The sequence below is a fragment of the Rhinoderma darwinii genome, chromosome 1 (assembly GCF_050947455.1).
Source record: "Rhinoderma darwinii isolate aRhiDar2 chromosome 1, aRhiDar2.hap1, whole genome shotgun sequence".
Taxonomy (NCBI): domain Eukaryota; kingdom Metazoa; phylum Chordata; class Amphibia; order Anura; family Rhinodermatidae; genus Rhinoderma; species Rhinoderma darwinii.
The window spans coordinates 132,873,461-132,897,078 of record NC_134687.1 but is presented as its reverse complement, the minus strand read 5'-3'; the positions used below and the strand labels follow the sequence as shown (position 1 = coordinate 132,897,078).

The following is a 23,618-nucleotide window of genomic DNA, read 5'->3' as shown; positions in this document are numbered from 1 at the left end:
CTCTACAACGCCCACTTGGTAAAAAGTAAAAACACGCTCAGTTGTATATTAAGAAACTAATTAGCATAAATCTAAAATTGTTTATAACTTGGTCAAAAATGATCGTTTTTCAAAATAAAAACCACTGTTGTTCTCTACATTACAGCGCCGATCAGATTATGTAGGAGATAGGGCACTTCTAATCTGGTGACAGAGCCTCTTTAAAATGTGACACTTCAGTGAGGAGAAAACACAGAGATCTCTTACACACAGCACAGGATATGCTTCCATTACACTGCACTGCAAAGACCTTTGAAGCTCGGACCTCCGTCTCCTGCTCCTGTCATGTGTTTGCCTTCAGGAGATAAGACGCAGCAAAATATTACAGCACAGATTCTAAGATAAAAACTGCGTCTTATAGTCCAAAAAATATGGTATTTATATGTGTAATTAAGTACTTTTATGGGTCACTTTTAACGAGAATCCAAATAATTTTCATTCGTGTTACAATCTTTGCTTCTTTTTTTTTGTTTCCCTAGCTTCATGTTTGATGAACCATCCAGTTACTTAGATGTGAAGCAGCGTCTTAAGGCTGCTATAACCATCAGATCTCTTATTACTCCTGACCGGTAAGAGAACTATACTGTTCAGAAGAGATTCAGAGAGAAAATATGACAACGTATTGGATTGTCGCCGTACTCTGGAGAAATTGCTTTACAAATGTTAGGGTGATATTTTTTTTTTTCCTCGTAAAAATGAAACTATTTGGTTTTACTGGAAGAATTGGTAGATTTTTATTTTTCACTGCCTAATTCAAATGAAGTCAGCAAAAATTCTGTGGAATGAAAATGCTCACTTTATACCCCTAGATGAATTCCTTGAGTGGTGTAGTTTCCTAAATGGAGTCACGTTTGGGGGGAGTTTCCACTGTTTTGGTATCTCAAAGCGTTTGCAAATGTGACATGGCACACGAAAACCATTCCAGCAAAGTTTCAGCTCCAAAAGCCAAATTCCCCTTCTGAACCCGGTCACATATCCAAACAGCAGTTTATGATCACGTTTTGGGGTATTGTCGTACTCTGGAGAAATAGCTTTACACATGTAGGGGTGCTTTGTCTCCATAATTTATGAAAAAAATCTGAGCTAAAACGTTATTTTATGAGGAAAAAAAATATAGATTTTCATCTTCATGGCCTAATTCCAATAAATTCAGCAAAAAACTTGTGTGGTAAAAATGCTTACTATATACCTTTTAGATTAAATCCTTAGGCCCCATGCACACAAACGTAAAAACGCCCGTAATTACGGGCCCATAGACGTCTATTGGCCACGGGTACCTCCCCGTATGCTTACGGGAAGGTGCCCGTGCCGTTGAAAAATATAGAACATGTCCTATTTCAGGCCGTAATTACGGCATGGGCAGGCCCATAGAAGTCTCTGGAGCTCCCGTAATTACGGGTGCGTTGCTAGGCGACATCAGTGAAAAGTCACTGTCCAGGGTGCTGAAAGAGTTAAACGATCGGCAGTAACTCTTTCAGCACCCTGGACAGTGACTTCCGATCACAATATAGATCAACGTGTAAAAAAAAAAAATAGAAGTTCATACTTACCCAGAATTCCCTGCTTCTTCCTACAGTCCGGCCTCCCAGGATGACGTTTCAGCCCATATGACCGCTGCAGCCAATCACAGGCTGCAGCGGTCACATGGACTGCCGCGTCATCCAGGGAGGTCGGGCTGGATGTCAAGAGAGGGACGCGTCACCAAGACAACGGCCGGGTAAGTATGAATTTCTTTTATTACGGAAAGGGCTGTCCCTTCTCTCTATCCTGCACTGATAGAGAGAAGGGCTGCCGATTACTGCACTGCAATTTTGCAGCGAAAATGTGCACAGGTCCGTAAATACTGGTGCAATACGCGTTGAATACGTGTGACCAAGGACCCGTATTTACGCCAGTATTTATGGGAGGAAAAAAATACATTAGTCTGCATGAGGCCTTAGGGAGTAGTTTACAAGGTGTCTTTTGGGGGGGGGGGGGGGTTTCTTTTGTTTTGGCACCACAAGACCTCTTCAAACCTGACATGATGCCTAAAATATATTCTAACAAAGGAGGGCCCCAAAATCCCCTAGGTGCTTCTTCATCTCTGAGGCCTGTGTTGCAGTCCAGTAGTACACTGGGGTCACGTGGGATATTTCTAAAAACTGCAGAATCTGGGCAATAAATGAGTTGTTTTTCTCTGGTAAAACTACTTTGTTACAGAAAAAAAATTAATTAAAACTGAATTTCAGAAAAAAACTAATTTAATTTGTAAATTTCACGTTGCTTTAAATCCTGTGAAATGCCTAAAGGGTTAAGAAACTTTATGCTGCTTTGAATACCTTGTGGGGTGCAGTTTTTAAAATGGGGTGTTTTTAATTATATAGGCCTTTCAAAACCACTTAATAACGGAACTGGTTCCTAAAAATAATAGGTTTTGGGGGAAAAAAATGAAATATGAGAAATTACTTCTAAAGTTCTAAGTCTTGTAACGTCCTAGAAAAGTTAAAAGGACTTTCAAAAAATGGCAACAAAAAGTAGACATGCGTCAACTGGTTACTATTTTGTGTGATGTTACTATCTGTCTAAGAGAATGTTCACATCACCGTTGCCCTTCCGTTGAGGGGTTCAGTCGGAGGTTTCCATCTGGTTAACCCCTCAACGGAAAGCAAACGGAAATTGATTCCGTTGAAAATGACGGAACCCTGTCACAATGTTGACAAACTTTTAGCAACGTTTCCGTCACCATTGATATCAATGGTGATGCAAACGGAAGCTTAGGTTTCCGTTTGCCTTTCCGTTGAGGAGTTAACCCGACGGAACCAGTCAATGGAAGGGCAACGGTGATGTAAACACAGCCTTACAAGCAAATATATTTTAAGTTTCTAAATGCAGTTTTCACGAACACTGTACCACTAACAAAGTAAGATGTGTCACTAGAAAATCTCTGTCGCTTGGATAATTAAAACCATTCCAAAGTTATTACCACATAAAATTACAAATGTAATTTTTTTATTTTTTTTAAATGGGCTGTCTATAAGGGGTTAAAGTGTATTCTCCCTTATGTCAGTAGACTGTGCCACTTGTAGGTGGACACCTAGCTTGTCCTACACAAGCTGTACCCCAACCCGCCCCCCGACCAGTATTCACCCAGTGTCTATATGAAGTAGAACTCTGCTTTTTGGAGGGTTTTTTCTTTTTCCTTGCTCTCGCTCTTTATCTTTCGCTCGCTGCCACTAGGTTAGCCACTGAAACTCTCTCAATCTGAAGACCCCTCTCCAGGCATTTTCCCGTCAGCCCTCTCCCTTGTCTCACCTCCTCCACCAGAGGCTCGTTCTGATGTTTCTTATTATAACTGGGTTGAAAAGACTTGTCAGATTTGAAACTTTACGTGACGTTTTTCTTCACCTCTCCTTTAAGGTGGTATTTTTTTGTGGCGGTCACATCCATCTTTCTTGTTCTACTTTTCTAGTTGTGTGTCCAGTCCCTTCTTTGTTTCCGAAAGTAATATCCTCCCATCTGAATGAAGATGTTTTACTTCACCGGTTTCTGCCCTTCTCTCTCCCATCCCAGCAAACTCTCCATCCACCATTTGGACAGTCAAGCCATTCAAATCTATTCGTCTCAGACAGCTTCCTTCCATCATTCTGATTTATTTTTTTGGGGATATTTATTTTTTATTTTTATCATCCCTGGTGGATGACAATCATCGGGTTGGCTAGGCGTACCGCTCTAAGGGCAAGATCCTCCCATTCCGAGTCACAGCACATGTTACCAAAGCAATAGAAGGTCCTATGAATCTATACACCGCTTGCTCGCCTTTCCAAGGAAAGCCAAACAGAAACAAGGACACCGTGCTCACTCAAGCGCTTCTGCCACTTTTTGTTTTAGCGATCGTTGCTCGGACCTCTACCGATCAAAACTTCTTACATGTCACTAACATGTCAAGTTTATTTACAATTTAAAAAAAACAACTTAACTTTCTAGTAATGCTAGATAAATATACAGTGCTCACCGTTGTGACCAAGACTTGCTCCCTGCACTCTAAACGTTTGGCAGCTGAGTTATCCACGCGGTGCTGAATGCATGGAGGTGGATGCTGTGACTGACAGGATCCAGCTCTATCTCCCTGCAGAAGCGATTACAGCCCACTTCTGCATGGAAGTGTAATCACACAGCAGATGCCATACAATGACCGTGCTATGTGCTTCTCCTGCATCTGTCTGTCTTAGCAGACTACTGAGTGGGGGATGGGCTGGGGTTAGTGATGCTGTGACTTACTAGCGGAGTGGGTAGCCCTGGACACAAATTTTAGGGTATATTGACACAAGCAGAAATATATAGATTTCCGTTTAGTGTGGATTTTGCATTGTTGCCTTATTTAGTCACGCCCTGCTATTGATACCATTGCATCCGATTTAAGTAGACTTTTCTAACCATTTGCGCTAATCATAGTATACCTGATCTATATCAACTTTGTCATTTACTTACTCTTAAAACTTAGTAGCTTTATCCATGCAAATTGTATAATGTTAAGGCCCGATAGGTGTCTCCCTTTCTTGAAACTGCTGTCCCACTGTTAAACTAAATCCGTCTCTAGTTACAGAGCAGAGAAGGTGGACTGCAGGAAGTGGGAATGTGTCTCTGTTAAAGCACACTTCAGTATCTTCACAGACTGCCCATAGTCTATGGGGGGGGGAGCAGAGCGAGACACACAGATTCTGCTACCTATAGAAGTCTATAGAGAGCAAGAGGCGGAGAGAGGGGAGACACAGATTCTTTTTCTTATAGAAGTTTATGAGCAGTGGAGAGCAGGAGCAGAGACAAATACTGCTGCCCATAGAAGCTTATGTAATTGTCAGCAGAGAAAGGAGACACCGAAATCTATGGGGAGAAGGGAGCAGAGAGAGGGAGATGACCCAGATTACTGGTATCGCCACAGTGCTGGATTCTCTGCTACACTGCTCCTTACTGCTGTATGTTGTCCTCTCTACTGCTTCTGTTCCTAAAAGTGTTACAGAATGGATCAGGATTTTTACTGCCCTGCCGGTGCTGTGTATAGAAAACATGATGGCAGTTAGGCTCCACCCTCTAGCTAAGGGAGAATTAGTGCATGCAGAGGTACAAAATGCCATATACAAGTCATATAATGGTCCGGTATTGTTATTCCTAATGTGCACACATATGACCGCTTATTCAGAAAAATCACACGGAAAGTTAGGTACGCTTTAAGACATAATTTAACTGTATTCAATAAGGCTATTGGAAATTTCAGATCGTGTATATGTCGGATTTTACACTTTTTTTTAATTGTATTTATTTGAATAACTGTTTTACCTACTTAATACCCAAAGTCTGCTGCATGTGTTAATTTTAGACGTTGATTCTTGATTGAATTATTTCTGCTTTTCAGTTACATTATTGTGGTAGAGCACGATCTGAGTGTTCTTGATTATCTTTCGGACTTCATTTGCTGCTTGTATGGTGTTCCAAGTGCTTATGGTGTAGTCACTATGCCTTTCAGTGTCAGAGAAGGTAGGTTTTGCTTTGAAAATAATCTGTAGAAATGAGATATAGATTTACAGTAAGCCTACCTAATCTTGTCATTTCATTTAGGCAACTGACATTTAGAACAAGTTGTGATATTACTTTCTGTGTACTTGTCTTCAGTTAATCTTATTATACTCTAGGCGACAATATTTGATTACATTATGGTATAGTGGCTAAGTATCTAATCTTTCTGCTCTCTACCAGGCATCAACATCTTTTTGGATGGTTATGTTCCAACTGAAAATTTAAGATTCAGGGACTGCTCTTTGGTGTTCAAAGTAGCTGAAACTGCCACAGAGGATGAAATTAAGAAGATGTGCATGTACAAGTATCCATCCATGAGAAAACAGTTGGGAGATTTCCAGCTTAGAATTGTTTCTGGAGAGTTCACAGATTCTGAAATTATGGTCATGCTGGGAGAGAATGGTGAGCAGCCGTTAACATTTACTTTTGATCGATTATAATTTTAAAGCTGCTTCCAGTAGAAGTAAGGGTGTATTTAAATGGCATTTTCTCTGCTCATTTTTACACAATAATGTGGTGAAAACGACAGGGAAATACTAAAATAATAGAAAAGAATCTGTAGAAAAAAATGCCACTTGCACATGCTATAATAAAAGAAAATTTTGAAATTGCACTTGCAGTTTCCTATTAATTAAAGAGACTGTATGAGATAAGAATTCTGGTCAATGAGCTGTGCCTGGTATTACTGCCCATCCCCATTCACTTGGCAGCACAGTGGTTTGCATTCAACACTTTTTTGTTCTAGGCTCGAATCCAACCAAGAATATCTCCATGAAGTTTGTATAGTCGTCAGTCAGTCAGTCCAGTGCTGGGAAATAAATATATTCACTTGAACTAACCCTGATACCTTCTCATGATCTTATTTGCAATCAGACAAAACATTTTCCACACTAATGGTGTATAACAAAACACATTTTAGTTTGAATTGCAAGTTGCAGTAGTAAAGCCTATAGGAAGATTAAACTTAAAGCTTTGACTCTCTCGGAACCCTTCTCTCTTTGGGGCCATTTCCTGCGGTCACCTGGTGGTTGGACGAGCAACGTATAGTGTTTTGCACCACTCGTCCAATCAGTGCCGCAGCCCACGCTTTCTACTTAAAGAGGCTCTGTCACCAGATTTTGCAACCCCTATCTGCTATTGCAGCAGATCGGCGCTGCAATGTAGATTACAGTAAGGTTTTTATTTTAAAAAAACGAGCATTTTTGGCCAAGTTATGACCATTTTTGTAGTTATGCAAATGAGGCTTGCAAAAGTCCAAGTGGGTGTGTTTAAAAGTAAAAGTCCAAGTGGGTGTGTATTATGTGCGTACATCGGGGCGTTTTTAATACTTTTACTAGCTGGGCGCTCTGATGAGAAGTAACATCCTCTTCTCTTCAGAACGCCCAGCTTGTGACAGTGCAGATCTGTGACGTCACTCACAGGTCCTGCATCGTGACGGCCACATCGGCACCAGAGGCTACAGTTGATTCTGCAGCAGCAACAGCGTTTGCAGGTAAGTCGATCTTACCTGCAAACGCTGATGCTGCTGCAGAATCAACTGTAGCCTCTGGTGCCGATGTGGCCGTCACGATGCAGGACCTGTGAGTGACGTCACAGATCTGCACTGTCACAAGCTGGGCGTTCTGAAGAGAAGAGGATGTTACTTCTCATCAGAGCGCCCAGCTAGTGAAAGTATTAAAAACGCCCCGATGTACGCACATAATACACACCCACTTGGACTTTTACTTTTAAACACACCCACTTGGACTTTTGCAAGCCTCATTTGCATAACTACAAAAATGGTCATAACTTGGCCAAAAATGCTCGTTTTTTTAAAATAAAAACGTTACTGTAATCTACATTGCAGCGCCTATCTGCTGCAATAGCAGATAGGGGTTGCAAAATCTGGTGACAGAGCCTCTTTAAGTCCCTAGCTCAAGGACTGTGTTCCCCCACAGGAATTCTCTCTTCCCATCAACCTTCTGGAGTTGAAAGCCATCTTCCTTTGCCTGCTGCAATGAACATAGCTCTTTTCTATAGGGGGTCGCACATGCGACTCACCCTTATTGTCCTTCGATTTCTTTGTGGGATCTCAACTTGGTTTTGGAGGTTCTGCAATTTGCTCCATTTGTACTTTTGCGAGAGGTCTCCATTCACCTTCTTTTGTGAAAGGTGGTTTTCCCTGGTAGTGGTGACTTCCATCTGGAGTGTCTCTGAACTGGCAGCCTTGTCAACTACTTCTAGAGGTAATTCTCTTCTCGGAGACCAGACAAGAGGTCTCCCCCAATGACCACAAACTCCCATCTTTCAAGCACTTTAGACTCCATCTTGGTCACGAGATTGCGCGTCTGCTTTTTGCCAGGCTGTTGACCTTTTCTCCTACGTAAGGTTGTCCTTGTTCCTCGGTAGGAACGTTTTCAGGGATTCTACTCTATTCTCTTCACATTACCAAAAAAGGCCTGGATCAGTCTGTCAGAACCTGGATCTGAAAAAGTTGACCACTGGAGTTTTTGCATTAAATCACTGCGTTTAACTGCTGGAAAAAGGAGTTCCTCTTGTCCATCGACATTTTGTGATGCGTACCGGCACATCCCTATCTCAAGGACCCACCAGTGCTTCTTTTGTTTCACAATACATTCTTAACATTTCCAGTTCCCCTTCGGGCTCTCCATTGGTCGTCGCCAATGTCGTGGTGACTCTCCTGGCGCTTCTCCACGCCAAGGTGGTGTCACTGTCCTCCTTTTCTTAAATGACCTCTTGAAGGTCTCCTCGACACAGGACAATTTTCAGTCTTCATTCCTCTAGACACGTTGGAAAAGTTAAGGTAAATCATGAATAAGGAAAAATCCTCCCTGGTCCTGATTTCAGAACATGGAGTTTCTGGGAGTGAATGTCAGGTCCAGGTCTGCAAGGTCCTATATCTCGGAGGACAAGATCAAGACCCATTTGCGTAAAAGTGGCCCTCCTTTGCCAGAACAATCCCTCTACCATCCACTTCTGTATGCCGTGATTTGGGCAGGATAGTGTTGATATTTTTTAGGCAGTTTCATATCGCATTTCTACTCAAAACTCTCCCAATGGGACAAGTTTGAGACTTCTCTGGACAAGTTGATTGTCCTTCCTTCTTCTTTATCAGGAGCTGTGCTGGTGTAAGACTTTGCCTGCCATCAATGATGGGGTGGATGGTCTTTTCTTCTACTTTAGTGGTTTGGCATCTCCATAGTTGCTAGTCTGCCCTGTGGGGTGCAGGAATTGGCCTCTACACTGCTCTGGGCACTTTGTTGCAAGTGAAGTCCTCGTGCAGATCAACTTTTGGCCCTTTCCTACTGAACTCTCCTTTTCCTGGGTCACTTAGTCAGGGTACAGACTAACAACCTCATGTTGATTGCCTATCTGAACCACCAGGAGTCAGACTGCTCTATGGAAGTCCTCTCTATGGGTAGAGGGTCATGTACCAGCGCTGTCAGCAGTCCACATACCAGAGGTAGAAAGACTGGATCCGGTAGAAGGGTCTCTTTACCCAGGTGTATTCCATCACCTTTGTGATAAGTGAGGCACCCCAGACGTGGATCTGTTCATGTTGCGTTTCAACCACAAGGTTCCAACCTATGTGGCCAGGACGAGGGAGCCCAGGACTTTCGCAGTCGACGCCCTGGTCACTCCGTTGGTCAAGTTCTCCCTCCTGTATCTTTTCCCTCCCCTTCTGCTCTTGCCCAAAGGGCTTCAAGAGGGAAGGAGTTCCTGCGTTTCTTGTGGTACCGGGCATAATGCACGACCTTGTCAACCTTAGTTTCTTCCAACTTGACCCGACCTCCTTTCCAACGGTCCGCTATTCTACTTTATCTCAGTTGTGTTTAACGGAGTGGTTAAAGCCGAGGTTTTAAGGACTTGTAGCCTTTCTAAGCCAGTCATCGAATCAGAGTTGAAGGCCAGGAAACCTCAATCAGTCAAGGTGTACCACCGTATGTGGAAGGCTTTTTTTTTCTTCACCTTGGTGTGAACAGCATCCTATAGTATTTTCCCCACCTAGGAATCCTGTCTTTTCTGCAATTAGGCTTTGATTAGCATTTGGGTTGTCTTCCTTTAAAGGTAATGTGTTGCCAGAAAAACATGTTTTGTTTTTTTAAATTAAACATTTAGTGTGTGGGTGATTAAACATTGTTCAAATTTTTTTTATTTTTTTCACGAGTCAGGAAATATTATAAATTAATTCTAATTTATAATATTTCCCATTTCTGGTCACTAGATGGAGCTATTCCCAAAATTGCAGCATTGCAAAATTGGGTAAAAAGCCCTCGCTCTAGTGAGCTCTCAGCATCCCCCCCTCCTTTATCCTGGCTAGTGCCGGGATAAACGAGGGGTTTGAACGGTGTAACCTCCTACACTGTGTGTCGCCATTTTTTGAGCTAACACACAGTGTAGTAGGTTTACATACAGTAGTAAACACACACAAACACGAACATACATTGAAATCTCTTACCTGCTCCTGCCGCCGCGGCTCCCTCCGGCCCGTCCGCTCCGTCTGCTGCCGCTGGTCCAAGTGCACAAATCCGGAAGCCGCGACCGGAAGTAGTAATATTACTGTCCGGCCGCGACTTCCGGTCCACAGGAAAATGGCGCCGGACGGCGCCAATTTCGAATTGGACTGTGTGGGAGCGGCGCATGCGCAGTTCCCACACAGACGTCGTACACAGAAGTCAATGGGACGGGAGCCGTTCGCAGTCCCTATGGGACTGTGGCTGCCGTATTCCATGTCTGTATGTGTCGTTAATCGACACATACAGAAATGGAACAAAAAATGGCAGCCCCCATAGGGAAGAAAAAGTAAAACACAAACACACAAATAAATATAAACGTTTTTAATAAAGCACTAACATCTTTAACATATAAAAAAATAATTTGTGATGACACTGTTCCTTTAAGGGTCAGGTTTCTGCTCTGTCAGTGCATTTTCAACTAAATTTGGCCTCCTTGTTCTCAAGTTTGACTTTTCTGCAAGGGGTGGCTCATGCGGTCCCTCCCTTCAGGCATTGCACTGAGTCTTGGGAGCTTAATATTGGTTCCGGTTTCTCCTATTGGTGCTCATCCCCATCAGATGGATTATAGAACTGGCTGTCCTGTCCTGCAAGTCTCCCTTTTTGGTCATCCAAAGGGATAAAAAGGTCATCTCTACCTTCCATATCAATGAAGAGATTGTTCTCCCATTTTTCTGCCCTTCCTCATCTCATCCAAGGGAACCAGTTTTGCACTGTGGTCAGGAGCCCACGTCTATCTGGCTGCGATATGCTATGATGCGGTGTCTCGCAACGATCTAAACGAGAAAATAGGAATTTTGTACTCCATGTGAAAGCTTTTTCTCGTATCTATTGACGCAAAACCCACACTCTGAAATGGTTTGTCTCTGTGGGAAGAGTATGGCTGGCCTAGGCAGAGCCAAGACTTTTCCTACCTTGTCAGCTTCCAAGTGGCAAGGGCCTATACCCATGTTACTGTGTCCCCCATTGAAAAAGATGAGCTCCTGGGGAGTACAAAAATCATTTTATTTTTTTTTATTTTTTTTTTGCATCTAGCATTATGACCAGTCAGCTATACTGTGTGTTCTGTGTAGTTTCGTAATGCTTGTGAATAATTATGTGTAAGAGACAACTATTCATTTGTTACTAATCGTGTTTATGTAATTTTATCTCCACAGGAACTGGTAAAACTACATTTATCCGTATGTTGGCTGGGCGACTGAAGCCTGATACAGGAGGTAAAAAAGGAAAATCCAAAACTTGCCAAGATAGTTGTTTGTGTTTTTTTTATTTTTAGTTAATAATGCTATCAACATAGTTGACTGTTCACATGGTAATTCGTTTTTGTAGTGTAGTTAGTATTGTGGTGTGTCTCTTTTTGTTTTTGTTTTTTTAATTTAGAAAACACATCAGATGTAGATGGCAGAATGTATCCGTTAACTACTGTTGCTTTTATGTTGCAGGTGATGTACCAGTTCTTAATGTGAGCTACAAACCACAAAAAATCAGTCCAAAATCAGCAGTAAGTGTTTCCAGACATACTTAATTATAATTCAAGAAATTACACTAAATGTAGATGTCTACCTGGCGGTTTGTAGGTCTGTGTCCTCCCTGTGTGGTTGTCAGTTTGTCATAGTTGGACATAATTGGAAATTTCTTTGCGTTTTTTAACATTTTAAAAACCCAGCAGTTTTATCATCTACCTACATTTTTCCCTCCTCCCTGGACAGCATAGCCGCTCCTGCTGATAGATGGACATGTGACACGACGCCGTCCATCAGCACCTTCTATTGAATGCGCACTGTGCATGGGCTAGTTTCCTGGTCTTCTAGGGCTGCTACAAGCCCAGATGAGATCTTGATATACTTTTTTTCTGCGCTTGCGCACCAGGCAGTTAGTGCAGGCGCAGTGCGTTTCAATGGGAGGCGCTGATGGACAGGGTCGCATCACTTGTCCCTCCATTAGTGGCTACTTTCAGGATGGGAACGGTGGTGCTGTCCTGGGAGAAGAATTGGCATACAAGGGGGCGTGTCTTCACGTTGCAATTAACTCCTTAACGCCGAAGGACGGATATATCCGTCCTCAGCAGCTGCTAGTTCGCGCAGGAGGACGGATATATCCGTCCTGTGATGGCGCGGGTACTGACAGTTTACCCACGCGATCAGCGGCAGGAGCACGGCTGTTATACACAGCCTGGCTCCTGCTGCAACTGCCGGAATCGAAGCGCGCTCCGATTCCGGCAGTTTAACCCATTAAATGCCGCTGTCAATAGTGACAGCGGCATCTAATGTGTTTGACAGAGGGAGGGAGCTCCCTCTGTCACCCGATCGGCGCCCCCGCAAACAAATCGCGGGTCGCCGTCAGGTTTCCATGACAGCCGGGGGTCTAACAAAGACCCCCAGGTCTGTCTTCCGCAACTGCCTGTTTGGCGATGCCGGAGGCATGACCTAACAGGTTGCCTGTCAGTTTTACACTGACAGGCAATAATGCTTTGGTATACTAAGTATACCAAAGCATTATATATGCGATCGGCACATCGCATAGTGAAGTCCCCTGGTGGGACTTAAAAAAAAAATGTCAATCAGTTAAATAAAGTTTGTTGAAAAAAAATAAAATAATTACAGTCAAAATCAAATAAAACTACTTTTTTTGCCCAAAAAGTGGTTTTATTCAGTAAAAGTGTCAAAACAAATAACACATACACATATATGGTATCCCCGCGATCATAACAACTTGACCAATAAAATGAACACATTAATGAAACCGCCGGATGTACGGCGTCCAAAAAACCCGCAAAAAACAACGGCAAAATTCTCTCTTTTCTCCCATTCCCCCCATAAAAAATAAAATAAAAGTTAATCTATAAGTCCTATGTACCCCAAAATAGTACTAATGAAAACTACGCATTGGCCCGCAAAAATCAAGCCCACATACGGTCACATCGACGGAAAAATAAAAAAATGACGGCTCTTGGAACGCGGCGAGGCAAAAACAAGTAATTTTTTTCTAAAAGGGTTTTTATTGTGCAAACATAGGAAAACATATAAAACCTTTACATATTTGGTATCCTCGTAATCGTGCCGACCCGTAGAATAAAGGTAACATGTTATTTATGCTGCATAGTAAAGGGCATAAATTTATAACGTGAAAATTAATGCTGGAATAGCTGCTTATTTTCAATTCTCTCCTAAAATAAAGTTTATAAAAGTTAATCAATATATTGTAAGCATCTAAAAATGGTGCAATTACAAAATACAACTCGTCCCGCAAAAAACAAGCCCTTATACGGCTATGTCGACGTAATAAAAAAAAAGTTACGACTCTTGGAATGCGACCATGAAAAAACAAAAAATAATCCTTGGTCATTAACGCGCAAAATGGCTTGGTCATTAAGGGGTTAAACCAGACATGGGCAAACTACGGCCCGCGGGCCACATACGGCCCGTTAGGCTTTTTAATCCGGCCCGCCGAACTTGTCCAAGATATATCCGTCCTCAGCAGCTGCTAGTTCGCGCAGGAGGACGGATATATCCGTCCTGTGATCGCGCGGGTACTGACAGTTTACCCACGCGATCAGCGGCAGGAGCTCGGCTGTTATACACAGCCTGGCTCCTGCTGCAACTGCCGGAATCTAAGCACGCGCCGATTCCGGCAGTTTAACCCATTAAATGCCGCTGTCAACAGTGACAGCGGCATTTAATGTGTTTGACAGAGGGGGGAACTCCCTCTGTCTCCCGATCGGCGCCCCCGCAAACAAATCGCGGGTCGCCGTCGGGTTTCCATGACAGCCGGGGGTCTAACAAAGACCCCCAGGTCTGTCTTCAGCATCTGCCTGTTAGGCGATGCCAGAGGCATGACCTAACAGGTTGCCTGTCAGTTTTACACTGACAGGCAATAATGCTTTGGTATACGAAGTATACCAAAGCATTATATATGCGATCGGCATATCGCATAGTGAAGTCCCCTGGTGGGACTAAAAAAAAAAAAGTAAAACCGTTAAATAAAGTTTGTGAAAAAAAATATAAAAAAAATTAGTCAAAGTCAAATAAAACTACTTTTTTGCCCCAAAAAGTGGTTTTATTTAATAAAACGGTCAAAACAAATCACACATACACATATATGTTATCCCCGCGATCGTAACAACTTGACCAATAAAATGAACACATTAATTAAACCGCCGGATGAACGGCGTCCAAAGAAAACGCAAAAAACAACGGCAAAATTCTCTCTTTTCTCCCATTCCCCCCATAAAAAATAAAATAAAAGTTCATCTATAAGTCCTATGTACCCCAAAATAGTACTAATGAAAACTACACATTGTCCCGCAAAAATCAATCCCACGTACGGCCACATCGACGGAAAAATAAAAAAACAAGTAATTTTTTTCTAAAAGGGTTTTTATTGTGCAAACGTAGATAAAACATATAAAACCTTTACACATTTGGTATCCCTGTAATCGTGCCGACCCATAGAATAAAGTTAACATGTTATTTACGCTGCATAGTAAACGGCGTAAATTTATAACGTGAAAATTAATGCTGGAATAGCTGCTTATTTTCAATTCTCTCCTAAAATAAAGTTAATAAAAGTTAATCAATATGTTATAAGCATCTAAAAATGGTACAATTACAAAATACAACTCGTCCCGGAAAAAACAAGCCCTTATACGGCTATGTCGACGGAATAAAAAAAGAGTTACGACTCTTGGAATGCGACCGTGGAAAAACAAAAAATAATCCTTGGTCATTAACGTGCAAAATGGCCCGGTCATTAAGGGGTTAATGTGGCGCGTATTTCTCTTTATTTCACTTTAATTTTCACTTCGTTTCACGTCACCATTAAGCCCTTCGGTTTTCAAAGAGTACAATATCAGCCGTCACTTTGCCACGAAGCATGCAAACTATGCTAGCAAGCAGTCAACACAAGAACGGGCGGCTACTGCTCAGAGGTTGGCAGCTAATTTACAGAGTCAACAGAACTTTTTTCTTGATAAATCACAGTGCGTATGTTATTTTAATCTATTTACATTTCCTCCTCCCAGTATCTGCGAAATAGTATGTAAATGCCATATCTTGCATATTCCTTGAGACAAATTTATTAACTGATAAGGGCTATTTTTCACATTTGAAAGACAGTTAATAAATTGGGTTGTAGTGTTCTTACTGTGCTATGAGGTTTGCACACACTACATTTAATGCTTTAGTATATCCGGCCCAAACACTCCCTCCAAATGCTCCTGGCCCGGCCCCTCTGTCAAATTTTAGAACCCATTGTGGCCCGCGAGTCAAAAAGTTTGCCCACCCCTGGGTTAAACCGTTCAGAACTTCTAAACCTCGTATGTTAGTAAATTTCCCCTTACCCGCTTATTTATATATATTCTATATGAAGTGGCCAACCCCTTTAACAGGCCTTGATAGTTCTTATGAATACATATTGAAGTACGAAGTCATTGCGCAACCATGCTGATGTGCAACCAACCAATACCCTCATATTTAGAATGTGGTCGAAACTGGACAAATTGTAACTGAGCAGCTTCACTGTAATAGAAAACGACATTCTCTTAAATCAATTTTTTTTAATGTGTTTTTTTTTAAATAGGGATCTGTCCGTCAGTTGCTGCATGAAAAGATCAGAGACGCCTACACACACCCTCAGTTTGTTACAGATGTGATGAAACCAATGCAGATAGAAAATATTATTGATCAAGAGGTATATTTAAAAAAAAAAAATAATTCAACTGCATGCCATTCATTTTGCTAATAAAATGTCGGGGTAAAGAAACTTTTCACACCAGGTGAACCTGTTTCTGCTTATATGATCTAACAGGTTCAAACCTTGTCTGGCGGAGAGTTACAGCGTGTGGCTTTGGTACTATGTCTGGGTAAACCTGCTGACGTGTATCTTGTTGACGAACCTTCGGCATATCTGGATTCTGAACAGCGTCTCACAGCCGCCAGAGTAATCAAAAGGTAATTTATATATGCCTTACATGCAAGAAATCTAGTGGATCCACCAGTATTTGAAAGTAAATAAAGCTGCTGTTTCCCAATGACTTCCTTTTATAAAGGCTTGTGTACTCCTTGATGGTTTAGAGCCAATACTTAGTCTGTTTAATATATCGTAGATTTATACTTCACGCCAAGAAGACCGCTTTTATTGTGGAGCACGATTTTATTATGGCCACTTATCTTGCTGATCGTGTGATCGTTTTCGATGGTCTCCCTTCTAAAGACACTGTGGCAAACAGGTAAAACGGATTTATTATTTTTCACTTGACTTATTTCTAAAGTTCGTTTTTAAACGTGCAACGTGCGTTTTCTTCTTCAGCCCTCAAACACTACTTGCTGGTATGAACAAGTTTTTGTCTCAACTGGAAATCACGTTTAGGAGAGATCCCAACAATTACAGACCAAGAATAAACAAGCTTAATTCTATTAAGGTAAGGTTGGATATTTGGTGCAGACCTCGCGCAAAACGTTTTAGTTATAATGTAGCAATTTCAGGTTCTGATTATGATTTTCTCAACGATCAAAAACATATGCTTGTGTAAAACAGTAATACTACACAAAATAATTACTATTTCCCATATGTCTACTTTATGTTGGCATCGTTTTTTTGAACGTTCTTTTCTTTTTCTAGGATGTTACAAGGCTTAGAACTTTAGCAGCAATTTCTCACATATTCAAGAAAATTTCAAAAGGCTATTTTTTTAGTGACAAGTTCAGTTGCGAAGGGCTTTGAGGGGCCGGCCCATACAATACAAACCCCCATTTTAAAAACTGCATCCCCTCAAAGTATTCAAAACCGCATTAAGAAAGTTTCTTAACCCATTAGGCGTTTCACAAAAATTAAAGCAAAGTAGGGGTGAAATATACAAATTTTGCTTTTTGCAGAAACTTATATTTAATCCTTTTTTTTTTTCTGTAGCAGTGTTTTACCAGAGAAACGCAACTCAATATTGCCCAGATTCTGCCGTTTTTAGAAATATCCCACATGTGGCTCTAGTGTGGTAATGGACAAACACAGGCCTCAGAAGCAAAGGAGCAACTAGAGGATTTTGGGGCCTCCTTTTTATTAGAATACCGTATTTTTTAGACTACAAGACGCAGTTTTTAGCAAGAATAAATCGTACTAAAAAGTCCCTGCGTCTTATAGTCTGCAGTCAAGGGACCTGGCATCGCTGGGCCCCATGACCGCTTCATTACTTAACCCCTTCCCGACCCATGACGTTCCGGCACATTATGGAGGGGGATGTATGGATAGGGCTCACGCGCTGAGCCCGCTCCATACACTACAGGTATCCGCTTCTGACACGCTGCTCTAACGGCCAGGAACAGCAATTTCGCTGTTCCTGGCAGTTTAAAGGGCATGTGCCATAAAACACATGTATCTCCTATCCACAGGATAGAGGATACATGTGTGATCAATAAGGAGAACAGGGACTGAAAGTTACCAAGAGCGCTGCATGAGAAGCTGTGACTTCCGCGTTCTGTGTCCGGCAGCTTCATAGAGATCAATGGGATTCTTCTGCGCATGCGCAAGCGGCTCTCCATTAATCTCTATGGAGCTGCAGAACAGATAAGCCGGACACAGAACCCGGAAGTCCAGGCTTCTCATGTACCGCTTTGGGTGACTTTAGGTCCCCTGTTATCGCTGGGGGTCCCAGCAGTAGGACCCCCAGCGATCTCACATGTAGCCGCTATCCTGTTGCTAGGGGATACATGTGTTTTATGGCAAATCCCTTTAACTAGTTAAATGCCGTGGTCAATAGCGACCGCGGCATTTATAGGGGTTTTTCTATGAAGGACATTTATGACCACAGGATATGTCATAAATGTCAGATAGATGCAGGTCCCACCTCTGGGACCCGCACCTATCTCTAGAACGGGGACCCCTAAACCCCGTTCTAGCTTTCTGTGCTTTCCCGGCCACTTGATTACATGTGGAGTTACTGAAACCGCGTAACTCGCGGAGCTGCGCTGTTTCCGTAACTCCCATAGAACTGAACAGTAGTTACGGAAGCAGCGCATTCTACGCTGCTTCCGTAACTGCCATTCACTGCTATGGGAGTTAGGGAAACCGCGTAATTTCAGTAAGTCCACATGTAATCAAGTGGCCCCTGGTTCAAGTCCCCTTAGGGGAACTAATAAGATGTGTAAAAAAAAATACATTTTCAGGAGTGTAAAAAATAAATAAATATATTAGAAGTTCAAAAAAAAAAATCCTTTTCCCACTATTTTTAAACTATTTTCTGTCTAAAACCTGGGTGCGTCTTATGGTCAGGTGCGTCTTATAGTCCGAAAAATACTGTAGGCACCATGTAGGTTTGAAGAGGTCTTGGGGGGCCAAAACAGTGGAAACACTCTCAAAGAGACACCATTTGGCAAACCACCTCTCAAGGAATTTATCAAGGGGTATAAGGGGGCATTTTGACCCCACAGTTTTTTTGCTGAATTTAGTGGAATGAGGCAGTGAAAATGAAAATCTAAATTTTTTTTTCCAATAAAACGTAGAAATTTTAAATTTTTGCAAGGCATATAAAGGACAAAAAAACACCCCAACATTTGAAAAGCAATTTCTCCTGATTACTGCAAAACCCCATATGTGGTGATAAGCTGCTGTTTAGACACCTGAGAAAAAACCTACAACTGGAGAGGGTCAATAATTGGACAATAATCATAATATAATGAAAAATTTTTTTAACTTTAATAAAGACGTTATCAAAAATGATTCAAAATGAGTCGTACAATGCAAATGATGGCGTCAGCCTGTGCCAGGAGTATATATTGGAGTTAAAAAGATATGTAAAAAATGACAAATGGTGTACTGGTGTAGATATATGCAAAATATATATCTATTTGCACAAGGTCTCATTGCAATATTTCTGTTTGCAAATACAATATCTGATAGAACTCGTGTTGGAACAAACTTCAGCTAGCAATTACAAACAAGCTGATGTAATACGGGTCAAGCATATGAAAAAACCATGTCCACAAGCATGAATATGAATAAACAAATGTAATAACAGCCAGAAAAAGGCAAAAAAAGTTGCGCCCAGAAAAAGTAATGATAAATGTGATCAAAGTGTAGGCACACTATTCAGCGTGGCAGTAAGGCAAATAGAAAGTGGATCATGATTTAACATGTACAGGAAATCAGAAGATCGGATCTTCAAGTCCCATAGGAAGTGTAAAAAGACACCATGAAAAAAGTAAACAAAAAAAAAATACTGTTTAAGAAAAATTAAACAAAACGCACTGTTTCCCTGATCAAGTCCTTTAAAATTAGAGAAAAAAATAATCGTTATTTTTACCGCATGGTGAACACCGAAAAAAATTCAATTAAAAACAATGACAGAATTTCTTTTTTTGGTTACCTTGTCTCAGAAAAAATGCAATAAAAGTGATCAAGAAGTCGCAAGTACCCACAAAAACTACAGTTCGTCTCGCAAAAAAAAAAGCCCTCCCAAAGCGATAAACAGAAAAATAAAGTTATAGCAGTCAGAAATGGCGACACTAAAGCATGATTTTTATATATTTTTTTTTTCGAAGAGTATTTTTATTGTGGGAAAGTCGTAAAACGTAAAAAAAAAACAATATAAATTTGGTATCGCTGTAATCGTATCGACCACAGAATGAAGTTAACACGTTGTTTATACTGCACGGTGAACACTGTAAAAAAGAATAAAACAGTGCTAGAATTGCTGTTTTTTGGTTGATGAAATTGCTGATGTACTCCGCCCAGCTTACACCTATCCGGATGTACTCTGCCCAGTTTACACATACCCCCACATTATAATCGGAAATACCAGTAAAACCCCAAACAAAACTACCACCAAGAAAAATCTACGCTCCAAAAGCCAAATGGCGGTTCTTCGGAGCCTGACCGTGTACCCAAACAGCAGTTTATGACCACATATGGGGTATTACTGTATTTTGGAGAACCCGCTTAACAATTTATAAAGGTGTGTGCCTCCAGTGGCACAAGCTGGGCACAACATATTGGTCACTGAAAATTACCATTTTTCCACTGATATGCCATTTCAATCTGCAACATCCACCGTGCAGTAATTTCTCCAACACTTGCGGGGTCAAAATGCTCACAATACTTCCACCCCAAAAAGCAAATTGCACTCCTTCCCTTTATAGCCTTGCTGTGTGTCCAAATAGCCGTTTATGACCACATATGGGGTATTGCCTTACTCGGGAGAAATTGCTTTACAAATGTTGGGCGGCTTTTTCTCCTTTATCCCTTGTGAGAATGAAAAAATTCTACTTTTTAGTGGAAAAAATGTTGACATAAATTTTTACGGCCTAATTACAATAAATTCTGCAAAAGACCTGTGGAGTCTAAATGCTCACTATACCCCTAGATAGATTCCTTCAGGGGTGTAGTTTCCCAAATGGGATCACTTTTGGGGGGGCCCCCTACCGCAGAAGCTTTAGAAATGTGACATGGCACCTGAAAACCATTCCAGCTAAATTTGAGCTCCAAATGGTGCTCCTTTCCTTTTGAGGCCAGCAGTGTGTCCAAACAGCAGTTTATGTCCACTTATGGGGTATTGCCGTAACCGGGAGAAATTGCTTTTCAAATGTTGGGATGCTTTTTCTCCTTTATTCCTTGTAAAAAAAATATTTAAATGTAGACGTATCTACGAATGTGGCTATTCAATGTCATGGCCCAATTCCACTAAATTCGGAAAAAAACTTGTGGGGTTAAAATGCTCACGATACCCCTTGATAAATTCCTTCAGGGGTGTAGTTTCCCAAATGGGGTCATTTTTGGGGGGTTTTCACTGATTTGGTCCGCAGGGGCTTTGCAAATCTGATAGGACGCCGCAAACCATTCCAGAAAAATGTGAGCTCCAAAAGCCAAATGGTGCCCCTTCCCTTCTGAGCCCTGCCGTGGGTCCAAACAGCAGTGTATTGCTGTGCTCAGAAGAGGTTGCTTTACAAGTTTTGGGGTGCTTTCTCTTTTCCTTGATTTATTGTGAAAATGGAAAAATCTGAGCTAAAAATAAATTTTCTTAGAAAAAAAACGTAGATTTGTATTTTTCCACGACCTAATTCCACTAAAGTCAGTAAAAAACCTGTGGGGTCAAAATGCTAACTATACACCTCAATAAATTCCTTGATGGGTGTAGTTCCACAAATGGGCTCACTTTTGGCGGTTTTCCACTGTTTTGGTCCAACAGGGGCTTTGCAAATGCAACATGGCACCCGATAAGCATTGTAGCAAAACATGAGCTCTAAAAGCCAAATGGCGCTTATAGTGCAGTGTATTGTAACTGTCATTCTTCATCTGACAGTTAAGCCTATTAGGTCCTGCCTTGGTTTCTATGGAAACCAGGAAGCCTAGCAATGACTTCCTGGCGGCCAGGTACCATCGCAACCTGTGATCTCTCTCGCGGGAGGGGACTGCTGCATTGAAGGGGTTAACAGAGGCGATCGCCGGTAACTGCGACTGCCGCCTTTGCAGCGGGATGTCAGCTGTATATTACAGCCGACACCTGCTGAAGATGAAGCGAGCACAGCTCCTGTGCCTGCTTTATCTTCATGACCGGTCTGGTACGTTGGATTGCGGGAAGTTACTTGCAATGCCGACATACCAGACCCGTCAATTTGCGGGAAGGGGTTAAAATAGTCAGTTGTCATAATGCTAAGAAAAGAGTAGAGCAGGCAGTGTCATGAGCTGGGAGATGCAAAAAAATAACTGCACCGATATCGAGAAAGCGGAGGAGAGTAGGAAAAAAATGTGAAGTGCCCCAGGGTTTGTGCAGCCCTCCCTATTATATGCTGCACTCAGCTGCACATGTATGGGGAGGGGAGGTGAAATGTTCTCTTTAACTGAGCTTCTGTAATGCAGTAGGAGAGTTAGCTTTAACTGCATCAGATTGCAGCATAGTCCCTGGTGTCCACTTCCCAGAATGTAAATTACCAGAACAAGCTCTGTGTAGTAAATGTTGTTAATCCTTGGATTTAATTTTTTTCAACTTTTAATTTATTTTTTCCCTTTTTTCAGGATGTGGACCAGAAGAAGAGTGGAAATTACTTTTTCTTGGATGACTAAAGCAAATCCGATTTATCTTCAGCTGCTTATAATAAATTTGAAATGTACTATTTGCAGCCTGATGGCTTTTATACAGACCCACAGGAATCTCCAACATGCTGCATTGTGTTACAGTATAAATGGCCAACGTTGGCACCCTAAACAACTGTGTAGTAAAGGGAAGAGTTTTTTTATTCCATACATATTTCACTACCACTGCAAGAAGATACACCTATTAGTTATGGTTTCATGAAATACTTAATTTATTCATCAAAGGTCTGTTTCTCTACTGTTGGAGCCTGAAAATCTGTATTTCTATAAACGATGGCTTATAAAAAGCTGCCATCAAAAGTACAATGTTATTTTAAAGACCCTAAACCTCCCTTGAGGTTTTGAAAAATGAAAGTGGCCTATTACTTATATTCTTGTTTCCTTTGATTTTGAATTTGTGTGGAGGTTGCTTACAACACTGTCAAACAAATTGTGTATATTGAAGTGTGTGATTGTGCTAAGAGCAATCAAATTGCTGTAGCTGTCAAAGGCTTATTCAGATAATGTAAGTATTCCCAGGTCTCTCAATCTACGTATATTGAGTGCTTAAATGGTCAATACACTTACAGCAAACTTTGTATAAATCAATAGTGCAAGCAAATATAAGAAACTTTGTAATATCTTAGAGAAAAATTCATCCTCCTAATTATCAGGTACTTCTTCCCTCACTCCTGCACTGATCGTTTACTCTTAATTCAATAATAAAACCTGGATTATCAGCTCACTTAGGGATTAGGTTAGATGCTGGCCAAAGTCTATGGAGGGAACAGGGTAAGAGGCAGAGATACGCACGCACGTACGCTGCAGCTTCTGGTCCGTGTTCTATCTCGCACCAGTGCTGCTGCTACTACATTTAATGGCCAGATATAGTGTTATTACTTGTGCACAAAAGCCAAGATGTTAGGTACCCTTTACATTATATGCATTAGTGATTTTTAGATGGCTGTTTTATGAAAGATTTGTCCAAGGTTGTCTAAACCAACCACCCCAATAGACCAACTACATAAGTTAAAATGACACTGACCTCTTTGTCCTATGGTAGTATACATTGGGTTAATAGTGACTCATACTGATAGGACAGAAGAGATGCAATTAAGTAGTTTAAAACCATTATAGTGAAGTACACCCTTATAATGAAACCTCCAGCAGAGTTAAAAAGGTGGATTATTTTTTTCTCTTTTGCTAGACAGGAGACACATGGATTATGTACCTCCAGGTGTACACAGGGAGTGTTCTGACCCTCACCTTCCCACCCCTTGTGTGTGCTGTATACAGGCACCATCCTGTCCCATGGTTGCAATCATCTTTGCACTAGTATGCGGTTTCAGGTAAATTAATAGGGCAACCACTATCTTTTATTTTATTCTTTTACAAAAACAAACAATCCAAAAATGTAACACTCAAGGACAACAACATATCTGTGGATGCAGGGCACTT

The 23,618-nt window shown here is 41.4% G+C and overlaps 1 protein-coding gene across 1 annotated transcript in view; it reads left to right on the top strand.

Moving 5' to 3' along the window:
* ABCE1 (ATP binding cassette subfamily E member 1) overlaps nucleotides 1-22,552 on the top strand; it is a 50,286-nt gene extending 27,734 nt beyond the window's left edge. The window contains exons 9-18 of the mRNA XM_075860385.1: nucleotides 519-608; nucleotides 5,429-5,550; nucleotides 5,770-5,991; nucleotides 11,261-11,320; nucleotides 11,546-11,604; nucleotides 15,681-15,791; nucleotides 15,909-16,051; nucleotides 16,207-16,329; nucleotides 16,410-16,521; nucleotides 22,104-22,552. Of these exons, the coding sequence (XP_075716500.1) occupies nucleotides 519-608; nucleotides 5,429-5,550; nucleotides 5,770-5,991; nucleotides 11,261-11,320; nucleotides 11,546-11,604; nucleotides 15,681-15,791; nucleotides 15,909-16,051; nucleotides 16,207-16,329; nucleotides 16,410-16,521; nucleotides 22,104-22,151 (1,090 nt within the window). The 3' untranslated portion in view covers nucleotides 22,152-22,552. The remainder of the gene's footprint in view (nucleotides 1-518; nucleotides 609-5,428; nucleotides 5,551-5,769; nucleotides 5,992-11,260; nucleotides 11,321-11,545; nucleotides 11,605-15,680; nucleotides 15,792-15,908; nucleotides 16,052-16,206; nucleotides 16,330-16,409; nucleotides 16,522-22,103) is intronic.
* The last annotated feature ends 1,066 nt before the right edge of the window (nucleotides 22,553-23,618 follow it).